Raw genomic sequence first — 19,489 nt, forward strand, 5'->3', positions numbered from 1 at the left:
ACACCCTCTTCTGAGCAAACAAGGCATATAGGTTTATCATGTAGGGTAATTGCTCTTTCTTACATTAAATAACTTTAATTTATCCTCTCTACTTGTCCCTGTAGGCATGGCCTCATCACTAATTTCGGGCTCATCATTTTCAGTGGTCGTCTGGTTGGTCTGCTGCTCAGTCTCTCCTGGCCTCTTTCTACCATCCATCCTTCCTGACGCTTGTGTCTACTGTAGGGCCGGCTCGGCTATCCATATCTGAGAAAACTTTTTGGAAAAGACGGGCTATATGGACCCAACCAACTCTTTTTTGGAAGGGGAGAACTCCCTCACGTAAGCTACAACCCATGCAGAGGCATTGCATTGGTGTCATGCACAGAATGCGGAACGTGTCCTACTTTAAGAAAACATAGACTAACATGACAAATGTCAATATTTTTTTCCTCGACCGGCCCAAAAGTGAAGCGGCCCACCGGGAATTCTCCGGATTCTCCCGATTACCCACCCCGGGTCTGATTCAGTCTTACTCTTCTTGGACTGAAGACAAGTCCTGCGATGCTAAATAGCCTTTCACAGGCCGCTAAGGCAGGTAGTGGAGTGTTCAGCATCACAGTTCAACACCACTATCGTCGGGGTGGTCGTGCGGAGCGTGCATAATGCAATCTAGGAGCAGTGATTCGCCAAACCTCCCTTATTGCAGTCGCACACATTTCTTCTAATTTTATGTTTTAGTAACGAGTAACGAAGATGCTTAGTGGAAATATAACGGAGTAAAAGTATACATTTTATCTAGGAAATGTAGTGGAGTAAAAGTGAAAGTTGACATAAATTTAAATAGCGAAGTAAAGTACAGATACGTGAAATTTCTACTTAAGTACAGTAACAAAGTATTAGTACTCCGTTACATTACAACACTGGATTTGACCAATCTTCCATAGCCAACGTGCACAAGTAGTTTGAGTAGAACTACTGATCTTCATTATCTCCCTGCTTGTTGACATCTTATCATGTGTTGTATTATTTCATGATAGCTAAACGTTTGATTCTTTTTAATGTTTGATTCTTTTTAGTCCAAAAATGGAAGTACCGGTAACTTGAAAAAACAACCCACAGAATGTAAATAAGATGTCGCAGAATAAGAATAAGAATAGGCCATGTGAAAAGAATATGCCCAATGCCCTGATAAGAACAATTGTATTAGGGCCCGAGCACCGGAGGGCGCAAGGCCCTATTGTTTTTGTAAGGATTATTATTATTATTAGGGCCCAAGAGGGGGACGGCCTTGCTCACCGAGAGGTGCGAAGCCCTATTGTTTTTGTAAGGATTATTATTATTAGGGCCCGAGCACCGAAGGGCGCAAGGCCCTATTGTTTTTGTAAGGATTATTATTAGGGCCCGAGCACCGAAGGGCGCAAGGCCCTATTGTTTTTGTAAGGATTATTATTATTATTAGGGCCCGAGCACCGAAGGGCGCAAGGCCCTATTGTTTTTGTAAGGATTATTATTATTCAGTATTATTTGTTATTCCACTTTTTTGCTTTCCTGTTTTTGAGGTGGTTAACATGGTCGAAAACTCTTGAAATTTGGCACACACGTCAGGTGTCACGCATGTAATGTAATATTTTTGATATGATTTTAATATCTCACCACATAAACAGGAAATGTGTCATAAATCACATTGCATTGAATGAATGGTCTGAAACTTCTCAGGTTAGGGACTGTACGATATTTAGCGGGGGGGGGGAGGGCCGGTCGCCAGACGATCGGGTTAAAAATGTTCTGCCTGGCCCTCCCCCCTGGTCAAATTTTTTTTTCCAGGGGCCTCCCCCCGGCTCAAAAGAATTCTCCTAGGCCCTCCCCCCTACGTGAATCAAATAAAACTGGTCAAAAAATGACGTTTACAAGGTTAAAACGGCCAGCAAATGTCATAAGCACACATACACACACACGGGGCTACAAACCAGTGTTGCGCGGGTTTGGTCACAAGCGGCCCGCGGTCGCCCGATATTTTAATCAACCCGACCGCAACTCGGACCACGAATATTAATTAGGACAAAATTATACCCGACCCGCGATCCGACCCGCTTATTTACAAAATGTGTGCTTTTGGCTATAGCCTGCATGCAGTAGTCCATTTCTGTAAAACAAACTAATTTATTTGCGAAACTTTATGCAGTAGAACTACACGCAGGCATGCAGGACATAATGTTTGCGCAGGAGAGAGAATGAGAATAAGAGCGCAAGCACGCACGCAACCACCAAGGATTAGAACACTAGGATAAGATTTGGCCATGGACATACTTCTTTTGAAAATAGAAATGGGGAGGCAAGGTAGGCAAGAGAGATACATTGCTGGTCAAAACATTAGCGTAAGAACTGGTTTAAAATGCTGAATGAAGCACAAAGCTTTACTAAAGGACATCCACTGTTTAAAGTCACAAACACAACGAACTAAGGTAACTTTTATGCATGCGCGAACCTATACATACCGGTAGATATGGCTGTGTAGTCTGTGCCATTAGATTTATTCCTGCAGGCTGCCCGTTTCGGCTGTCATACTTTTAAATGGCTTCGCAAGAAGTAGACCTACATAGACCATAACTTGTAGCCTATACTACTGTCATCTTCTTTAAGAACTTTTCCCAATATTTCCCATAGCCGATATCGCTTTTCCTGAAGGGGTGTCTTTATTATTTTAACTCCGTCTTCAGCTTCTTTACTGTTGACTTTACTGTATTGATGCTTTACTGTATTGATGCTAGCCTTCTCGTGATATTTTAAGTAGGCCTATTTGTAGAAAATATATATTTGATTAATTTTAACTGACCCGCCCGCAAATGACCCGAATATCATTAAAATATTTGGTTTATGACTCATAACCGCGGGTGACCTGAAAGCTTACGAAGGGAGTTGTGGGGGATTCAGCCCACTCTGTCAAAGAGACGTGAATCATGTTTTGGCCTACAAACCTTTTAAAATATCGAAAACAGATCATTGATCAGGGGAAAAAAATATCATGGATCAGGAAAAAATAATTTTCCTTGGCCCTCCCCCCAGGCCAAAAAAATTCTCCTGGGCCTTCCCCTAAGGCTTAAAAAATTCTCTTAGGCCCTCCCCCCCCCTGACGACCGGCCCTCCCCCCGGTAAATATCGTACAGTCCCTTAACAGATATCATGATTATGATGATATCCAGACACCCAATGGGCCTGCCTGGCATAGCGCCACCACCTGGTCAAGCAGGAAATGTGCCAGAAATGGACAATGCCTTAAGTGATTGATCTGAAACTTTATAGAATATCGGATATCATTATTGTGATGATATTCACATTCGTAATTCACAGGCCTAGCATAGCGCCACCATCTGGCCAAGCAGGAAATGTGCCAGAAATGTTCTATGCTTTGAATGAATGGTCTGAAACTTCTCAGGTTAATAGATATTATGATTATGATGATATCCAGACACCCAATGAGCCTGCCTGGCATAGCGGCTATATTTATTATTATTATTAGTTCAGCTTTTTGCTATTTTTGAGGTGGTTAACATGGTTAACATTCAACATTTGAATGCACTCCTCCTAGACGGTTTGTCAGATTCATGTGAAATATGGCAAATATGATGGCAAGATGACGCTGATGTTAAATTGCGAAGGGATTTTTGATATGTTGTAATATTTTATGATTTTAATATCTTGCACATAAACAGGAAATGTGTCATAAAGTCAAAGTGCATTGAATGAACAGTCTGTTCTGGTTCATAGATATTATGATTATGAGAATAATCAGAAACCCTATTGGCCTGCCTGGCATAGCGCCACCACCTGGCCAAACAGGAAATGTGTCAGAATGGGCAATGCCTTAACTGATTTATTTGAAACCTATAAGTATACAATATTGGAAATCATTATTGTGATGATGTGCACATATGTCATTCAGATGGCTAGCATAGCGCCACCACCTGGCCAAGCATGAAATGTTCTATGCTTTGAATGAATGGTCTGAAACTTAACAGGTTAATATACATTATGATTATGATGATATCCAGACACCTAATGGGCCTGCCTGGCATAGCGCCACCACCTGGCCAAGCGAGAAATGTGCCAGAAATAGGCAATGCCTTAACTGTTTGATCTCAAACTTTATAAAATATTGGATATATATTTTATATATCTGGACAAGCAGGAAGTGTGTCAGGAAATGTTCTATGCTTTGAATGAATGGTCTGAAACTTCTCAGGTTAATAAATATTATGATGACATCCAGCCACCCAATGGGCCTGCCTGGCATAGCGCCCCCACCTGGCCAAGCAAGTAAATGTGCCAGAAAATAACATGCAAAAACAAATAGCACACACATCAAATATGTACATTTTAATGCACCACGTCGGTGCTTTGTTGGATTCTGAAATGTCATGGGTTGCGGCCCGCAGGTGCTCGGGCCCGCCATTGCCGCTTGCGGCTATATTTTATTATTATTTTTCTACTGTATTCAATCATAAAAGCCCTTCTAGGGACACGTGTTAGCATTAGCTATAAACACTATAATACGTGCATCAGATAGCCATTTCAGTTTGTCTATGTATACTGTAACCCTATCAAATAAACTAGCAAATCAACTTGATATTAGCCTGTTATTATGTGTTGTTGTGCGGCCACAGCATCACTTAAACTTGCAGCCATGTCTCACTGTTTATGGCACGACAGCTGCCCATACGTGTGTGTGAGGAGAAAGGACGCAAAGCCACAGGCTAGGGGAGGAGGCAGTAGAAGAATGTTACTTCAAAAGAACACGGTCATTCTTAAAAGTATCGATACTAATAAAATCAGGTATTGTGACATTTTTAATTCCAGGGTATTGCAATACTTTTGTAGTATCATTGCAGCATACAACACTAATCAGAATATGGATTTTCCAAACAGAGGGACCAGCATACTGGACCAAGTTTACACCAATATCCCAGATGCCTACATCCTGCCCTTATCTGGGTCTCTGAGATCACATTTTCCTATATCTCACATTGCATTGAGAGTATCCTGACTGGCAATATCACAGCATGGCATGGTAGCAGCACCGCCCATGACCGCAAATCTCTGCAAAGGGTGGTCAGGTCAGCGCAGCGCATTACAAGGACTGAGTTACCAACTATTCAGGACCTTTACAGCCAGCGCTGCAGGAGAAAGACCAAGTAGATCCTCGCTGACCCCAGTCATCCCAGCCACAGTCTCTTCATCCCCAGCAGATACAAAGACAGTCTATCCACAAACCACCAGGATCCTGAACTGCCATACTCCCATACACACATCATTACACCATCCCCCCAAACACATCACATACTGTACCTCCTTTCCCCCCACACACCAACACCCCCCCCCCCCCCCCCCACACACACACACACACACATGCACAGACACCATACCCCCCCCCCCCACACACACACACACATAATTAATCTACCTTTTTCATTACTACTTTTTAATTTATTCTTTAAAGTTGAGCTGGCTCATTACTGATAAATCCTTTTATGAATACAATAAACTTAAACTTGAAGGAATTTACACAGCTACAGTATGGTACTGTATGGTACATATACACAATCAAATAAAATAGCAGTTGCAAGTTGCAACATATAATCAGAATGCACGTGGAACACATACAAACAGACCAAGAATGTGTACATATGGTAAATGCACCCTGCATAGTTGATGACCCCAGTTTAATTCAAATCAATTTTTATTCATGCCATCTATAGTCAGCCCATGTAGATCTAGGTCAATGAACACAGGTGCTGTTCATTCTGCCTCAGCACAGCACAATTTTACAGCCAAACACAGTCTTACTCATACTGCATTGGCCAAAAGCACATACACTATAGCTCTATATTCTACTGACGTGGATTTAGGAAAACCGTTTAAGGGAAAACTTCATAAAATAAGTTGTAATCCTGATATCACTGTCTGTATATCTTATGTTGTATGAGTCAACCAAATATTGATTATGCTGGCCAGTTATTTCTATGCCAGTGGGCACAGCCCTTCAATGATATTAGTGTAATAATAAGTACACAATAAAACACTATCAACCGACCCATAGGTATAGCAAGGGAATCCAATCCAGTAATGGTTGAATTCCATCAATGCCGTTTTAATGGCCTACATAGATGGAATCCAGGGCAAATAGACAATTAGATCGGACGAGTCCATAAAAAGCTGAAAACCTCATTACAGAAAATGTTTCATCCTTATGCATCAATTTCTATTTCAGAGTAATTTCACATCAAAGACACAATACATTATCCCTGCCAGGAAATACCATGACTAATCCTCTGCTTTTTCAACCCTACAAAAGTTCAGGTTCTCAGTGTTAAACCCAATGATTACATACAGCGCTAGGATTACAGTCATATAAGCACACAAACAGTGTTACTGTTTAATATAGGTGTGTTTTACCTTCTACAGGCTTTCAAAAAACATTATCCTAAAATGGAATTCTCCTCCACACAGATGTGTCCTAAATTATCTGATATTCTCAGTTCTGGTAGTGAGAGTGAGAAGCAAGAGTGTGAGTGAGAATTCTTGTTTTCTGTTCAAGGATATATGTGCTGTATGTGTAATATTGCTACAGTACATGCTAGTACATACAGTCTTACCTAGAGTAGGGGTAAAGGCTTAGTCAGTGTCAATACATGAAGAGTTTGGATTCAAAACGCTATATGTCCATTAAAAAAAAAAAACATTAATAAATCATGTCATTTAACTGTGTATATCAGGTAATATCAATACAATTGCAGTTTTGCTGTTTTGACAAAGTAAAGATAAATCGAATAACAATAACCTAATTACAATTCCACTGAAATTACCTGGAAAGCAAAATGTAAAAAAAATGATTTATGAAAATGTGTTGGAATGGAGGATATAGCGTTTGATAGTACCATTTGACAAATGTGCAAACTGGTATGATTGACATGATTTTGGTATGATTGATTGAAGGTCAATAACTTGTCAATTTTTTGCACTGAATATTGTATCTATACTTCTCTCATTGTGTACACCAAGTTGATTTCCAACATGAACAAAACTGTCCAAAACTGACAAAAAAGAGCCCTTGCCTATTAATACCATATTAATACTATATTAACACACTACGAGAGACTTCAGCGGCCGTTATCCTTACACATTTAATACAAAAATTGTATACTTCATTTGGATCACCCATGGGCTTAAATGGTACATTTCATACCAATTAAGCTCATGCCAGAATGTTGGCATATCAAAACAATTTATTTACCCTTTTAATTTTCATTATCTATCTGAAATGAGAGATTACAGGTTTAGTTAGATTTCCCCAGTTATTGAAGGTAATTTGATGGTATCTGAAAAATAGATTTAGACTGAGTTAATGGATATGCTTACCCTACTTATTTCAACACAAAACAAAAATAAGATTATTTAGTATTTCTTCATTTGGGAATTGATCTCTATCAATTCTGAGCTAAGGCTAGACTGTCACCAGCCTTTCAAAGGCATTATCCCCTTGTGCAAACATTAGCTAACTCTACACTCCCTCACTCAGTGAAAGTAGGACACTTCAAGGAACAGGAAGAAACTGAAGCGAGGAATCAATCCACCATCCAAAATCATTTCTCCCTCATGGGTTTCCACAATAGCTGACCTTTTCTAATCAAACTCTTCTGTCTGTTCTGTCAGATATTATGTGTATGATTTGATTGGGTTCTCGTATACAAATAGTTGTTTTAGTCTATGACTGTTTAAAAATCTGATATACTCTACATAGGGCCTATTCAACAGACGTGTGGAAATACTAAGCACCCACAGTAAGCCTCTTTAGTAACACAGTAATAACCCCTTATTGTTAATAAATGTTAAGGATTAATGAATGAGATCATGGGATTATGATTATGGGCCACATTCTCACATGCTATTTTGGGCACTTCTACTCCTGTTAACAGTAGCTATAGTCCATAGTAGACCTCACATAAGTAATAAGAGACAGTTGAAGATATACTGAAGTCAAATTAGATGAATATTAGGGTTATTTATGAAGTGAGTATTCAAAAAATTATGAACAGTTTGGATTTCCATCATTACCTGTAAATGATTTAATGATTCAATAATTCACTTAATAGTGAGTCATAAAATGTTTGTTAAGAAAGATCAAAATAATAATGTGAAATGCAAGTGTATTAACTGATTTTGTCACCTTGCCATCAACATGCACAACACTACAGTACACTGCAGTAATGATATTTATGGTAAGCGATATGACACAAGTGAAAGTGAGCTTGAAATCTCCTGGTAATATTTAGTGTCCCAATCTGGCCTGGCTACAATGATTTTAGGGCCTCTGAAACCAGTGTTCATCCACACAGCATATCAAAACTTAAAAAGTTATTTTTTAATCAATTTTAGTCATAATTTGGGGATACTCTGGACAAAAGCACATGTTTGGTCTTTCATTGGGTCCTACAGATTCAAGCTGAAATAGGTGCCATTGTAATAGAGCATTTTTTATCATACAACATTTAACAGGCTGGTAAGGAAGGCTGGCTCTGTAGTGGGAGCTGAACTGGAGTGCATCACTTCAATATCTGACAAAAGGACCCTAAACAAACTGATCAACATCTTGGACAATGAATGCCATCCACTCTACAGCACTATTAAAAAGCAAAAGAGCTTGATCAGCTGGAGACTTCGCTCACTGCCATGCACAACTGAAAGGCTGAGGAAGTCATTTGTCCCCAGGGCCATTGAACTGTTTAATGCTTCACTAAAGGGAAGAGGAGAGATAGACTTCTCTGCTTAGTCTGTCTGCCTCTCCACCCTTTCCATGTTTGAGTACTGACTGCCCACTACTGCTTTACTACTGTTTTACTAATGTCCACAGCCTAATGTTTTTACTTGTTTTCCTGCTACACTGTTTTTCATGCTATATTAGCACACATGATCAATGGCTTCTGCTACAATACTGAATGGCTGTAACCCTATTACCTCAACCTGTTCTTGCACTGACATAGTTTTTTATAGTTTTTTTATATTACCTTGTCTACATTATACTTTACTCTCCTATTTGTCCATATTATTTATGCTGGTCTCTAGACCTTATTATTGCACTGTTGGACTAATGTTGGACTACTTTTTGCACCTTCACCATGACACTCACTCTCTTGAGCACCTTACAATGCACACATAACTAAAGGACTACTGTTGGACTACTTTTTGCACCTTCACCATGACACTCACTCTCTTGAGCACCTTACCATACACACAGAACTACAGGAATACTGTTGGACTACTTTTGCACCCTCACCATGACACTCACTCTCTTGAGCACCTCACCATGCACACAGAACTACAGGCCCTGTCACTACAAGCGTCTCATGCTTGATCACCCTCAAGCACACTGGATTTTTTACATTTAATTTATATAGTATATTTAGTATTTAGTTTTGTTAGTTTTTCTTATCTACTACTGTCTCTATCGTACAGTGGAGTTTGGTTATATGTTTATACTTATACTTATATTTACCATTTCTGCTGTAAGTGCATGTTGTGTGTGATGTCTGTATGCTACTGAGACCCCCTGAATTTCCCCTTTGGAGATCAATAAAGTATCTATCTATCTATCTATCTATCTATCTATCTATCTATCTATCTATCTATCTATCTATCTATCTTAATGTGAGGCACTAGGAGCAGGGGCACTGCAAAAAATTAAATCTATCCAAGTATTATTACTTGTAATTATAACTTACAAGTAATAATAATAAATGGTAACACTTTATTTTAATGTGTCGCTGTTACAGTGTACCTACCTAATTAGGTACAGTGGTACAACCTGTGTAACAACATGTACTATCAGGTACTATCATTGTACTTGCATTATGTATTTGTGGGTACCTACATATAGTTGTAAAGTCATAAAGTCAAACCTGAAGTCATTATACACAGGCCTAACCCAATATAATTTAAACAGACTCCAGTTAGTTCTCCAGTTTTAGCTGAGCTTCATTGGTTACCAGCAAAATTTAGAATTAATTTTAAAGTTCTACTTTTTGTTTTTAAAGCACTCAATGGTCAAGCCCCTCTGTATATTTCCGATCTACTGTCCACCTCTACTGCCAGGTCACTCAGGTCCACAACCCAACAGCTTCTTGCCATCCCCGAAACACGCCTAAAAACCAGAGGGGACTGCGCCTTTTCTGTAGTAGCCCCTACACTCTGGAACTCCCTCCAACCCCATATCAAATCCTGTAACACAATGACCAGCTTAAAGTCAAACCTGAAGACACACTTTTACCCTCTTGCTTTTAATTCCTTTTATGCTCTTTGGTTTTATCCTTCATTTTAAATGTTATATATATATAACATTTAAACATATATATATATATATATATATATATATATATATATATATATATATATTTAAAAAAAATATATATATATATATATATTTTTTTTTTCATATCTTCATTCTCATCTTTGTGTATTTATCATTTAGCATTATGATTATTTTTAGCCTTTTATTTATTTTGCTTTACCTTTTTTGCTTTTTTATTTTTTTAATTATGTTTTAATTATGTTTTATTCTATTTTATTTTATTTTATCTAACTTTATTTCATTTGTTATTTTAATTTATTTCAACACTGGTATTGCCTAACTTTATTCATTGAGTCTTGCACATTGTCTACGTATTTTCAAGGCATATTGAACTGCCTTCCCTGCTCTACCTGTAAAGCACTTTGGGTCAACTGTTGTTCGTTTAAATGTGCTATACAAATAAAATGACTTGACTTGACTTCCTATGGACCCAAGGACACACCTCTGAAAATGTCATGCTTTTGTCTGGAGTGTCCCCATTTTGTCAAAAAACTTGTCAAAAGACTTTTGAATAAACACAATGGCCAGTTCCCTTGGTGTTAAGGGTACACTATGCAAGATACAGTATACAGCATAGACATAGCGAGTCGTGAAACATTACCTTGTCAGTAGATATAGCTCTTTGGAAATAGTTTTTGCCTGTTAATAATCCTTCACCTCCACAACAAAAGCATTTTCATTGTGTAAGAGGGGATAAGACACAAGAAGTTTGCTATTTACAACAGCAGAATAAATATAAATATAGCATGACTCTAAAGGGAGTTCTACAGTCACCAAAAACACCTAAACCTGCATAGTGTACTTTTAAAAGGAACATACAACACAAGCAGACGTCTGACCCTGTCAAATCCCCTGGGTCACACTCCACTGCACAACCAGGAAGACCCTCCAGCACTACAGATGTCATCCAAGAGTGAGTACACCAAATAGCAACAGTGAAATTCATTAGATCAACCATAGCGTATGACTCTTTTTGACATATGGTGCAAGTTAAAAGCTTTACATAGCTGATATTCTTTTTGACATATGGTGCAAGTGTAGAGCATTACATTTAATCCTGATACAAATGTCAAATTATCCAGAATTCATTTGGGCAAAGACCAGGATCTAAGATAAACAGAGTTTAATAAGGCAGACAAATTAGTCATATATGCAGGAGAGTTTAACATAATTTCAGTTGGTGACTGGGCTTTTCATGTGCAAAATGTCAGGGCGGACTGGCAAAATAAAGCAGCCCAGGATTTTTTGTCAAGTGACCCCAACTTGATGAGCCAAATTTGAAAATTGGCACACTAATTGGCGGTGGTAGTGTAAGGAGCTGGGCTAACGTTACCACAGGTTACTCTATACAACCACAGGTGGCACTGTGGTAACTCTACACAAAACATATTGATCTCAATGGTGCATTTTGCCCATGTTCAGGGTGGAACATAAAAAAGAAAGATTTGTATAAGACAAGTCAAATTGGTGTGTTTAAAAAGAAGGGACCATGGAGAGTGAAGGAAACAATATAAAAAAAATCTTTGTATATTCCCACAAGGTGTTAAGGCGCTCTGAAAATGAGAACCAAAATGATTTTTCAGACTTGTGAGGTCTGCTGTTCAGACCCTGAAGGAATTTATGTTCTGTTCATTGCTTTTTGTGAGAGTGGTTCTACTTATCTCAATAAGGGAAATAAATTAAGAGCCTATGTTGAGTACAAATATGTCTTCTGAAGGCCTAAACAGTGTGTCATGTATACTTTACTGGCTAACTCCCTTCTTTTTGTCTATGCTCCCTGCTCTGGCTCTGTTCATTATTCTAATTCATTGTGTTTTCTGGTAGACGCTCCGTTCGTTTCCATGGTCTCTCGCGCTGGTTTCACCGCAAACTGCGTGCAGGCAATGGGCGTATGAAACGTAATCACATAGCATTACGGCACAGTGGTCATGGGAAATGTAGGAAGTAGCCTACTTCCAGGGGATATCGGTGCGACCGAGAACAGAGCCTTACAGTATGTATCATGCATGCAATGCCTCATGCATCACCGGCCAAATTGGCTAGTAAGTTTTTACTAATACCCGGCAAAATTATTTTTTACCCGCATTTGGCGGGTTGGCGGGTGTTAATTTAGAACCCTGGTGACGATTGTGAAATTCTAGGCCGATACTAATGCTTAAAATAACAATTTGGCTGATACCTATCAATAGCTTTCATATATTTCATTTCTTTGATTATTTCGTTTTAGTTGTATATACTCTTTCGTTGCAAGGAAACACAAATATTTGTCATCACCGTTCGTTCAGACCTTCGTAGCATTTCGGTATCTCACTATAAAATGTGCCAGTATGCGCAATGCATGACACAACATTTAGTGCAGAATTGATGCAACATAATGAGATAAACCGAGCCGCCAACAGTAAATGTCATATTACTTATGCCGATAGGCTGATATCGCCTGTTACCAAAGTTAGGCTGATATATCTGTGCATCCCCACTCACAAAAGGTCTTAACTGTTATGGACAATGTATGTGAGCATATCAGACCTTAGATCAATGCCAGAGTAAAAAAATATGAGCAATGTAACACCAAGGGCTCTAATGTCTGTGACATGAAAAGAGCCACGCAATGCGTTAATACTGTCCTGCACAAACCAAAGCTAATTTAACTACAGGGTAAACATACTGATTTTGCTCATTTAATAACACGCTCATTTAATAACACCACCTTTCAAGTCACACTTTAAGTGATCCTGCAACATGTCTTCATGTCAACTTATTTTACATTTCATGTAACTGGTCATGACCATCAGCACACTTCACTTAAAGTGCTACTTGTGTCATTAGTGCTGCACATGTCATAGTCAGTGGCAGTTGGTTGATATGCATTTTGCTGACATATTTGTGAAATTAAGATTTGTTTCAGTCCCAAAGTCATCCCAGAGTGATGGCTGACATACTGTATCTTCACTTTGTCTTTCGTATTATATGGAATTAAGGAATGCCATATATCCTGTGGTCAAGCCTGTAGACCTCAAGAACAGCATTATTTTCTTTGAAAAACTGTGTATATGTGTGTGTGTGTGTGTGTGAGTGTGTGTGTGTGAGAGAGAGGCACAGAGAGAGACACAAACACACACACACACACACACACACACACACACACACACACACACACACACACACACTGCCGTTGCAGTAATGTATGATGCATGATGTTTTGTTTTATGTCTTTACACACTACTACGTACATGTATGCTTTGGCAATACAAATTGTATTTTTTGTCATGCCAATAAAGCTCAATTGAATTGAATTGAAATTGAATTGAGAGAGAAAGAGAGAGAAGCTGGGGAGAACTAATGTTGTACATGTATTTTCTGTGTGATACAGGCATAGGCAAAGACAAAAGGCAAAAGCCAATGTCACAATTCCTGTCAGCTATGCAGCGCAATGCTGACGTCAAAGATGCAGAGGGTGTAGTATCTAGTGTGCCTTCTGCTGCTGAACTGCTCCCCTCTGTGCAATGACGCACTATATTTAGAATCATATTTAGCTCCCAAGGTTGTATTGTATTTTAAATTCTCTGATCTCATCCCATCACAAGTTGACTTCCATCACTACTGAATAAATTAAATATCAGTCAAGACAATGTATGGGGTCTTTAAGGCTCCTGCTACATGATATGGCGCCTCATCCCAGGTTATGCCACAATATGAACTTGATACATACTAGCAGTGCTGAGATATTCCCCCCTGACAATAAATGGAGGCAAAAAGCTGGGTAGGGGTTATCAAAAATATCCGTTTATGGTAAAAATAAGGTGACAATTTGAATAACTTACCTTCTCTGCAGACTGTGCTGTGCCAAAGAATATGGGAATGAAGGCAAGCCACACTATGCATGTGGTGTACATAGTAAAACCAATAGGCTTGGCCTCATTGAAGTTCTCAGGTACACCACGGGTCTTGATTGCATACACGGTGCATGTCACCATGAGTAAGATGCTGTATCCAAGTGAACAGATAATCTGCAGGTCTGTGATGTCACACTTAAGGACACCCCGAGCCTTGTCAGGGTTTATGGTCTTCTGCTCATCATAGTCAATGACAGCGTTAGGTGGATCCACCCCAAACCAGATGAAGACCCCCAGGAGCTGCACAGATATAAGGCTGGAGGTGATGGCTAGCTGGGAGGTGGGACTGATCAACTTCGGTGGTGTTACTGATTTTTTACCCTCTTCAAAGATGCGATAGATTCGGTTGGTTTTGGTGAGCAGAGCAGCGTAACTTATGCACATGCCCAGTCCTAGAAAGATCCGTCGGAAGGAGCAGATGCCTATGTCAGGCTTGGCAATCATGAGGAACGTAATGATGTAGCACAGGAATATTCCAGTCAGCAACACATAGCTTAACTCACGGCCAGAGGCACGGACAATAGGGGTGTCATTGTAGCGGATGAATGTCGCCATTACAAATATGGTGGCAATGATGCCCAGCATGGCCAGGAAGACAGGGATGACAGCCCAGGGAGAGTGCCACTCTAATTTGACAATTGGGATGGGTTGGCATCCTGTGCGATTCACGTTGGGTCGCATATTGTAGGTGCACAGCTTGCAGGTGGTCTCGTCATACTGGTACTGATAGCCATCACACAATTCACAGTGCCAGCAGCACGGCATGCCTTTCACCATCTTCTTCCGCTCACCGGTTTTGCATGGCAGGTTGCATACAGAGATGGGGATCTCCTGCTCACCATTTGGCCATTGCATGTCCTCAATCTACAGAGGAGAAACCAAATAAGAAAATGATATGAAAGGCACATAGTTTCCATATTGATATCGTTAAATATCATCATCATCACAATAGATTAATGTAAAAAATATATGCATTTGCATATAAAATGTTAAAATAGCAATAGATATAACACACTGTTCAGATCCCCGAAAAAAATGTGGCATGTAAAATTCATTTGTTAATTTATGTGCACAGCATTAGGCACCTGGGCATTCTAAAGCATCAGCCTTTATAAGTCAATTATTAAGTCCACAAAAAGTATCATTCAAAACACTGCAAATCATAGACCTTTCACATTTAGCTGCTACAGAGAACAGTAGCAACCCCTCATCCTGACCCTAATTTAGATATATTTTCTAGCCATGGATACCCCTATCCACCCACAAATTAGATTAAATTAGATTAGATCTTGGTGTACTATTGTACATTCCAAATATGATCTTGATAACAGTTCAGATATATTTTCCCAGAATGGTGGGAGGAGTCCATGCACACATACACATGCAGAAATCCATCCATGGATGTCAACCATTCTGATCATGAGCTAGAATTTAAATCCTGATGGTATCCTCCGATAACCTGACAATAGCCAGATGAATTTCGCTCCGCCTAGCTCCACTCATCCATCTGGAACCGATCCATTGAAGTGTTGCTTCAGAAGGCTGGGCCTAATCAAAAAATGCTTGCATATGATTGAATAAGCCACTTGTCCGTCATCTATTGACATGCTACTTCAACCACTCACATCGAAGCCAAACCGTGACGCTGATAACTATGAAACTCCCGCCCTGCGTCCTGATTGGTTGAACCATAAAGTCGGTTGCAGAAATCACTCTCAATGGAAGAGGTCCCAGATGGATGTGAGTGAAGCTAGGCGGAGCTAAGCGGAACGACATTCATCTGGCTATTGTCAGGTTAATCCTCCGAGGCTCACTGTGCCGATAGTGTGACTAGCAGAGTAGTAGAGGTCTGGAAAGTGAAACACTTGTGGTAGTGAATGATGCATGAGCTCCTAGCACGACTGGAGGTGCCAAGGCAATTCAGAGGCGTAAAAAACCCTTAACATCCCAGTAATCTGCCATCTGAAAGGTATATTAATTCTGAAGATAAGAGGAGGCAAGAGAAGAAGTATGAGAGGGATTAAAGTTCTTTTGAATCGCTGAATGTCTCGATTTCCTGTCCCTCTGTGACTTCCCTCCTAATCAGTCCATTGTACTGTAGGTGTTGTGAAAAACCAAGTGACAGGCAGGGGCGCAGGAGATATTTTGAAAGTGAGGGGGACCAAATTGTGAACACAAACCCATAGTGAGATCAGATTTCCAGATATCGAATTGCCACCTCTGGCCCACTTTCGACCATCATATTTTAAACTTGCCAGAATATTAAGATAATACCATTGATTGTTTTCAAACAATTGTTTTCACTACTTGGGCCAATGGTAGAATACTGGTCACTAATTGGGCTAATGGTAGAAAAAAGCAACATGGGATGTTGATATTTTATGAAGCCATGAATGAATCATCATGCCTATGATCCAATTCCAAACATAGACTACATGATCAAATAGCCTAGTTAGGCCTACTTAAATTGTCTGGTATAAACCAAATCAACTCTCCACTGTGTGTTTGCAGTTAATATTTATGCAACGTTAGAACTTAACAAGTGTTGGCTTAACAAGTTACCAGTCCAGAACACACAGAAAGTTGCCTTTATAATCAACTATTTGTTCCAACAGCATTTAAACAAAGCATTTATAAAATTGAAAAAAAAAAAATACATAACAAGTAAAATAAAATACTGTTACTGTAGTGACTGTATCACATTATCCCAAGCTTCAAAGAGCTCCCCACGTCTGTGACAGGCAGACGTGACACCGCTAAATTCTCAGCTTGTTTATACCTCACACTGAACGCATAAGAACGCTAGGCCCATCACTCTGGGGTGTGGTAGCCTACTCTCTGGGATTTATGCACCAAGGTAACTGAAGTATCCAATTTGTGTCTTGAAATTATGTTTGAAATAAATGTCTTAGAACAAAAACGTTGATAGACTTGTATTTTATAGTTAGGCTAGTGAAAACGAGTTGATAAGTAGGCTGAGTTTATTATCATAAACATAACAGCTAACGTCATGTTGAGCAGGAGGAGTTGAGCACTAGGCTACCATAAATCCTCAAATTATGCCCGGGATTGATTCTATTTATAGCAGGACAAATAAAGGCAGGTTCCCATATACAAGACGGGGTAACATTTGCCTACCATACCAACAATTGCCATCAGTCCACTAGAAGACATTGTTCGATTTAAGTCAATGAAATAACCTCTTCTTAATATTTTATTATATGTTGTATTGTATTGTATTATGTTGGTTGGAATAGCCTACGGTTGGCAAAGAAAAGTCGTTTTCCTACCATGGGTCTCCAACACACGTTCTCAAGCTCATTCTCTTGCCGCCCCTTTCGAGCTAATTGCCAGAGGCTGAAGCCTACTACATTCAAACACAATTGTTGCGACTCAAGGCATTCCAGCCTATGAATTTTATTTATACGAATACTTGGCTACGCAAAAAGGTTTCCATTACAGCACAACCCCTATTCAATGAAGGGCTGCCTTGTCTCGCAATAAACAGCAGTGGAAATCCCGACACTTTTTCAACTGCATGAAACTTAACAGTGAACCATCAAATATCTTCCAGATTTCAGTGCCCATCAGTCCCAACATTTAGCAATATAATCAAACAGTCCAAAAGTACATTAAATCCCAAACCAAACCGAAAATGCTTTTGATAGCCTACGGGTATGCATGCCGCTCCAAACGAATCGAATACCAGCCTGCCTCAAATAAAGATGATGATAAATGATTTATGCTAAGCAAGTAGCCTGGATTATTTTATGATTGTTAGTAGACAAACTGGCTTCAGATATCCAACAGAGTGAATATGAGATTGTGCAGTCTTACAGTACTGTAGATGGCTGTGGTTAGTGATGTGATGCTGTTAATGGGGAGTTTTACAGTTAGCGCAAATCCTATATGTTATTATTTATTTAGCGTACCTATAAGGCTTTTTTTCCATATCAAAAGTGAGGGGGACGACGGCTGTCTCTTCAGCACTGCGTGGGACACATCCCCCACGTCCCCCGTGCCTCCTGTGCCCCTGGTGACAGGCAAAGTACACTGGGCACTGTCTGTTGTGTATTGAATAGAGATGCATGTGACTCCCTATTCTCCCTATTACACCCTATTCCCTACTCCCTATTGCATCTTTGTTAGAGTTTAGCACGACATATGCCAGAATACAATATCAGGCGTTGACTTGTCATAATATTATTTACCCAAAAGCAACTGTCTGCACACAATCAATTATTTACATTGAACAGCAAATATCAATCACACAGTCACAGCACTGCTGCTTTGAATTATTGAATTATTATGCCTTTAGTGCAGATGTCATCATTGTTTCATAGTCATTGTTGAACTAGTATCAGCCATCTTACATAGTTTTAAATGATATAGCTTTTAGTGGTACAAATCAAATGAGATTGTGAACAAAATAATTTTGGATTAACAAAGTCTATGGCAACAATAGAAAAAAATGTATTTCTATTTATGAAAAATAAATTTTGGTGGTATATGTAAAAGACAGATAAATACATTTGTTTTTCCCACTATAGCTGCAGGTTACTAAGTACCACTCCACAAGCTTATGTCAGTGCCAACTGAGCTATTGCTGGGCCTTGCAAGTTTTTACTTGTTTTCCACGTTGTTAGACCCCGTTTACAAAACGCATATATTTTCATTCGGTTTGGCCTTTCATTTATACAAAAACGGAGGTTTTATCACTGAAAACTATCATCTCTGAAAACTCCGGCCAAAATGGAGATTTGGGAAAACTCTGGTTTCATGTTTACATGTAAACAAGGAAAACGGCATTTTTGCATTGTGACATGTCATTCCCTACTTTGTTTGAAATATCTGATTGGCCACCGGTTTGCGACACCCTTCCATTGCTGTTTTTAGCATCGGTGTGAACGGAATTATTTATCCCAGAACGGAAGTATTTATCCCAGTTATACATAACAATGATGTCAGCAGTCAGGTTAGGCTATCAGCACATTTTACATGAAATAGGCCCATATCACAGAAATCATGTGTGTCTTTCATACACAAATCTTAATTACTGAATTCACAAATGAAAAATGCATAATTTTAAATTGAGAATGAATGATTCATAGGTCTATAGGTGCTCCAGCTTTCTTGTGTTATCAAGGGATTTATTATGGCTATGAAGCACTGAGCAGAATCTCCCAAGCAGTTGCTAGGATACTAAGAATTCAAT

At 39.3% G+C, this 19,489-nt stretch overlaps 1 protein-coding gene across 1 annotated transcript in view; it reads right to left on the bottom strand.

Moving 5' to 3' along the window:
- Positions 1 to 19,489, bottom strand: part of grm7 (glutamate metabotropic receptor 7) — a 251,304-nt gene that overhangs the window by 38,222 nt on the left and 193,593 nt on the right. Inside the window, exon 8 of the mRNA XM_076267919.1 lies at positions 14,203 to 15,138. Within this exon, the coding sequence (XP_076124034.1) occupies positions 14,203 to 15,138 (936 nt within the window). The remainder of the gene's footprint in view (positions 1 to 14,202; positions 15,139 to 19,489) is intronic.

This window comes from Alosa pseudoharengus, unplaced genomic scaffold, assembly GCF_046254945.1.
Source record: "Alosa pseudoharengus isolate Yale_2024_CS ecotype anadromous, Long Island Sound unplaced genomic scaffold, YU_APseudo_1.1 YU_APseudo_1.1_scf_5, whole genome shotgun sequence".
NCBI lineage: Eukaryota > Metazoa > Chordata > Actinopteri > Clupeiformes > Clupeidae > Alosa > Alosa pseudoharengus.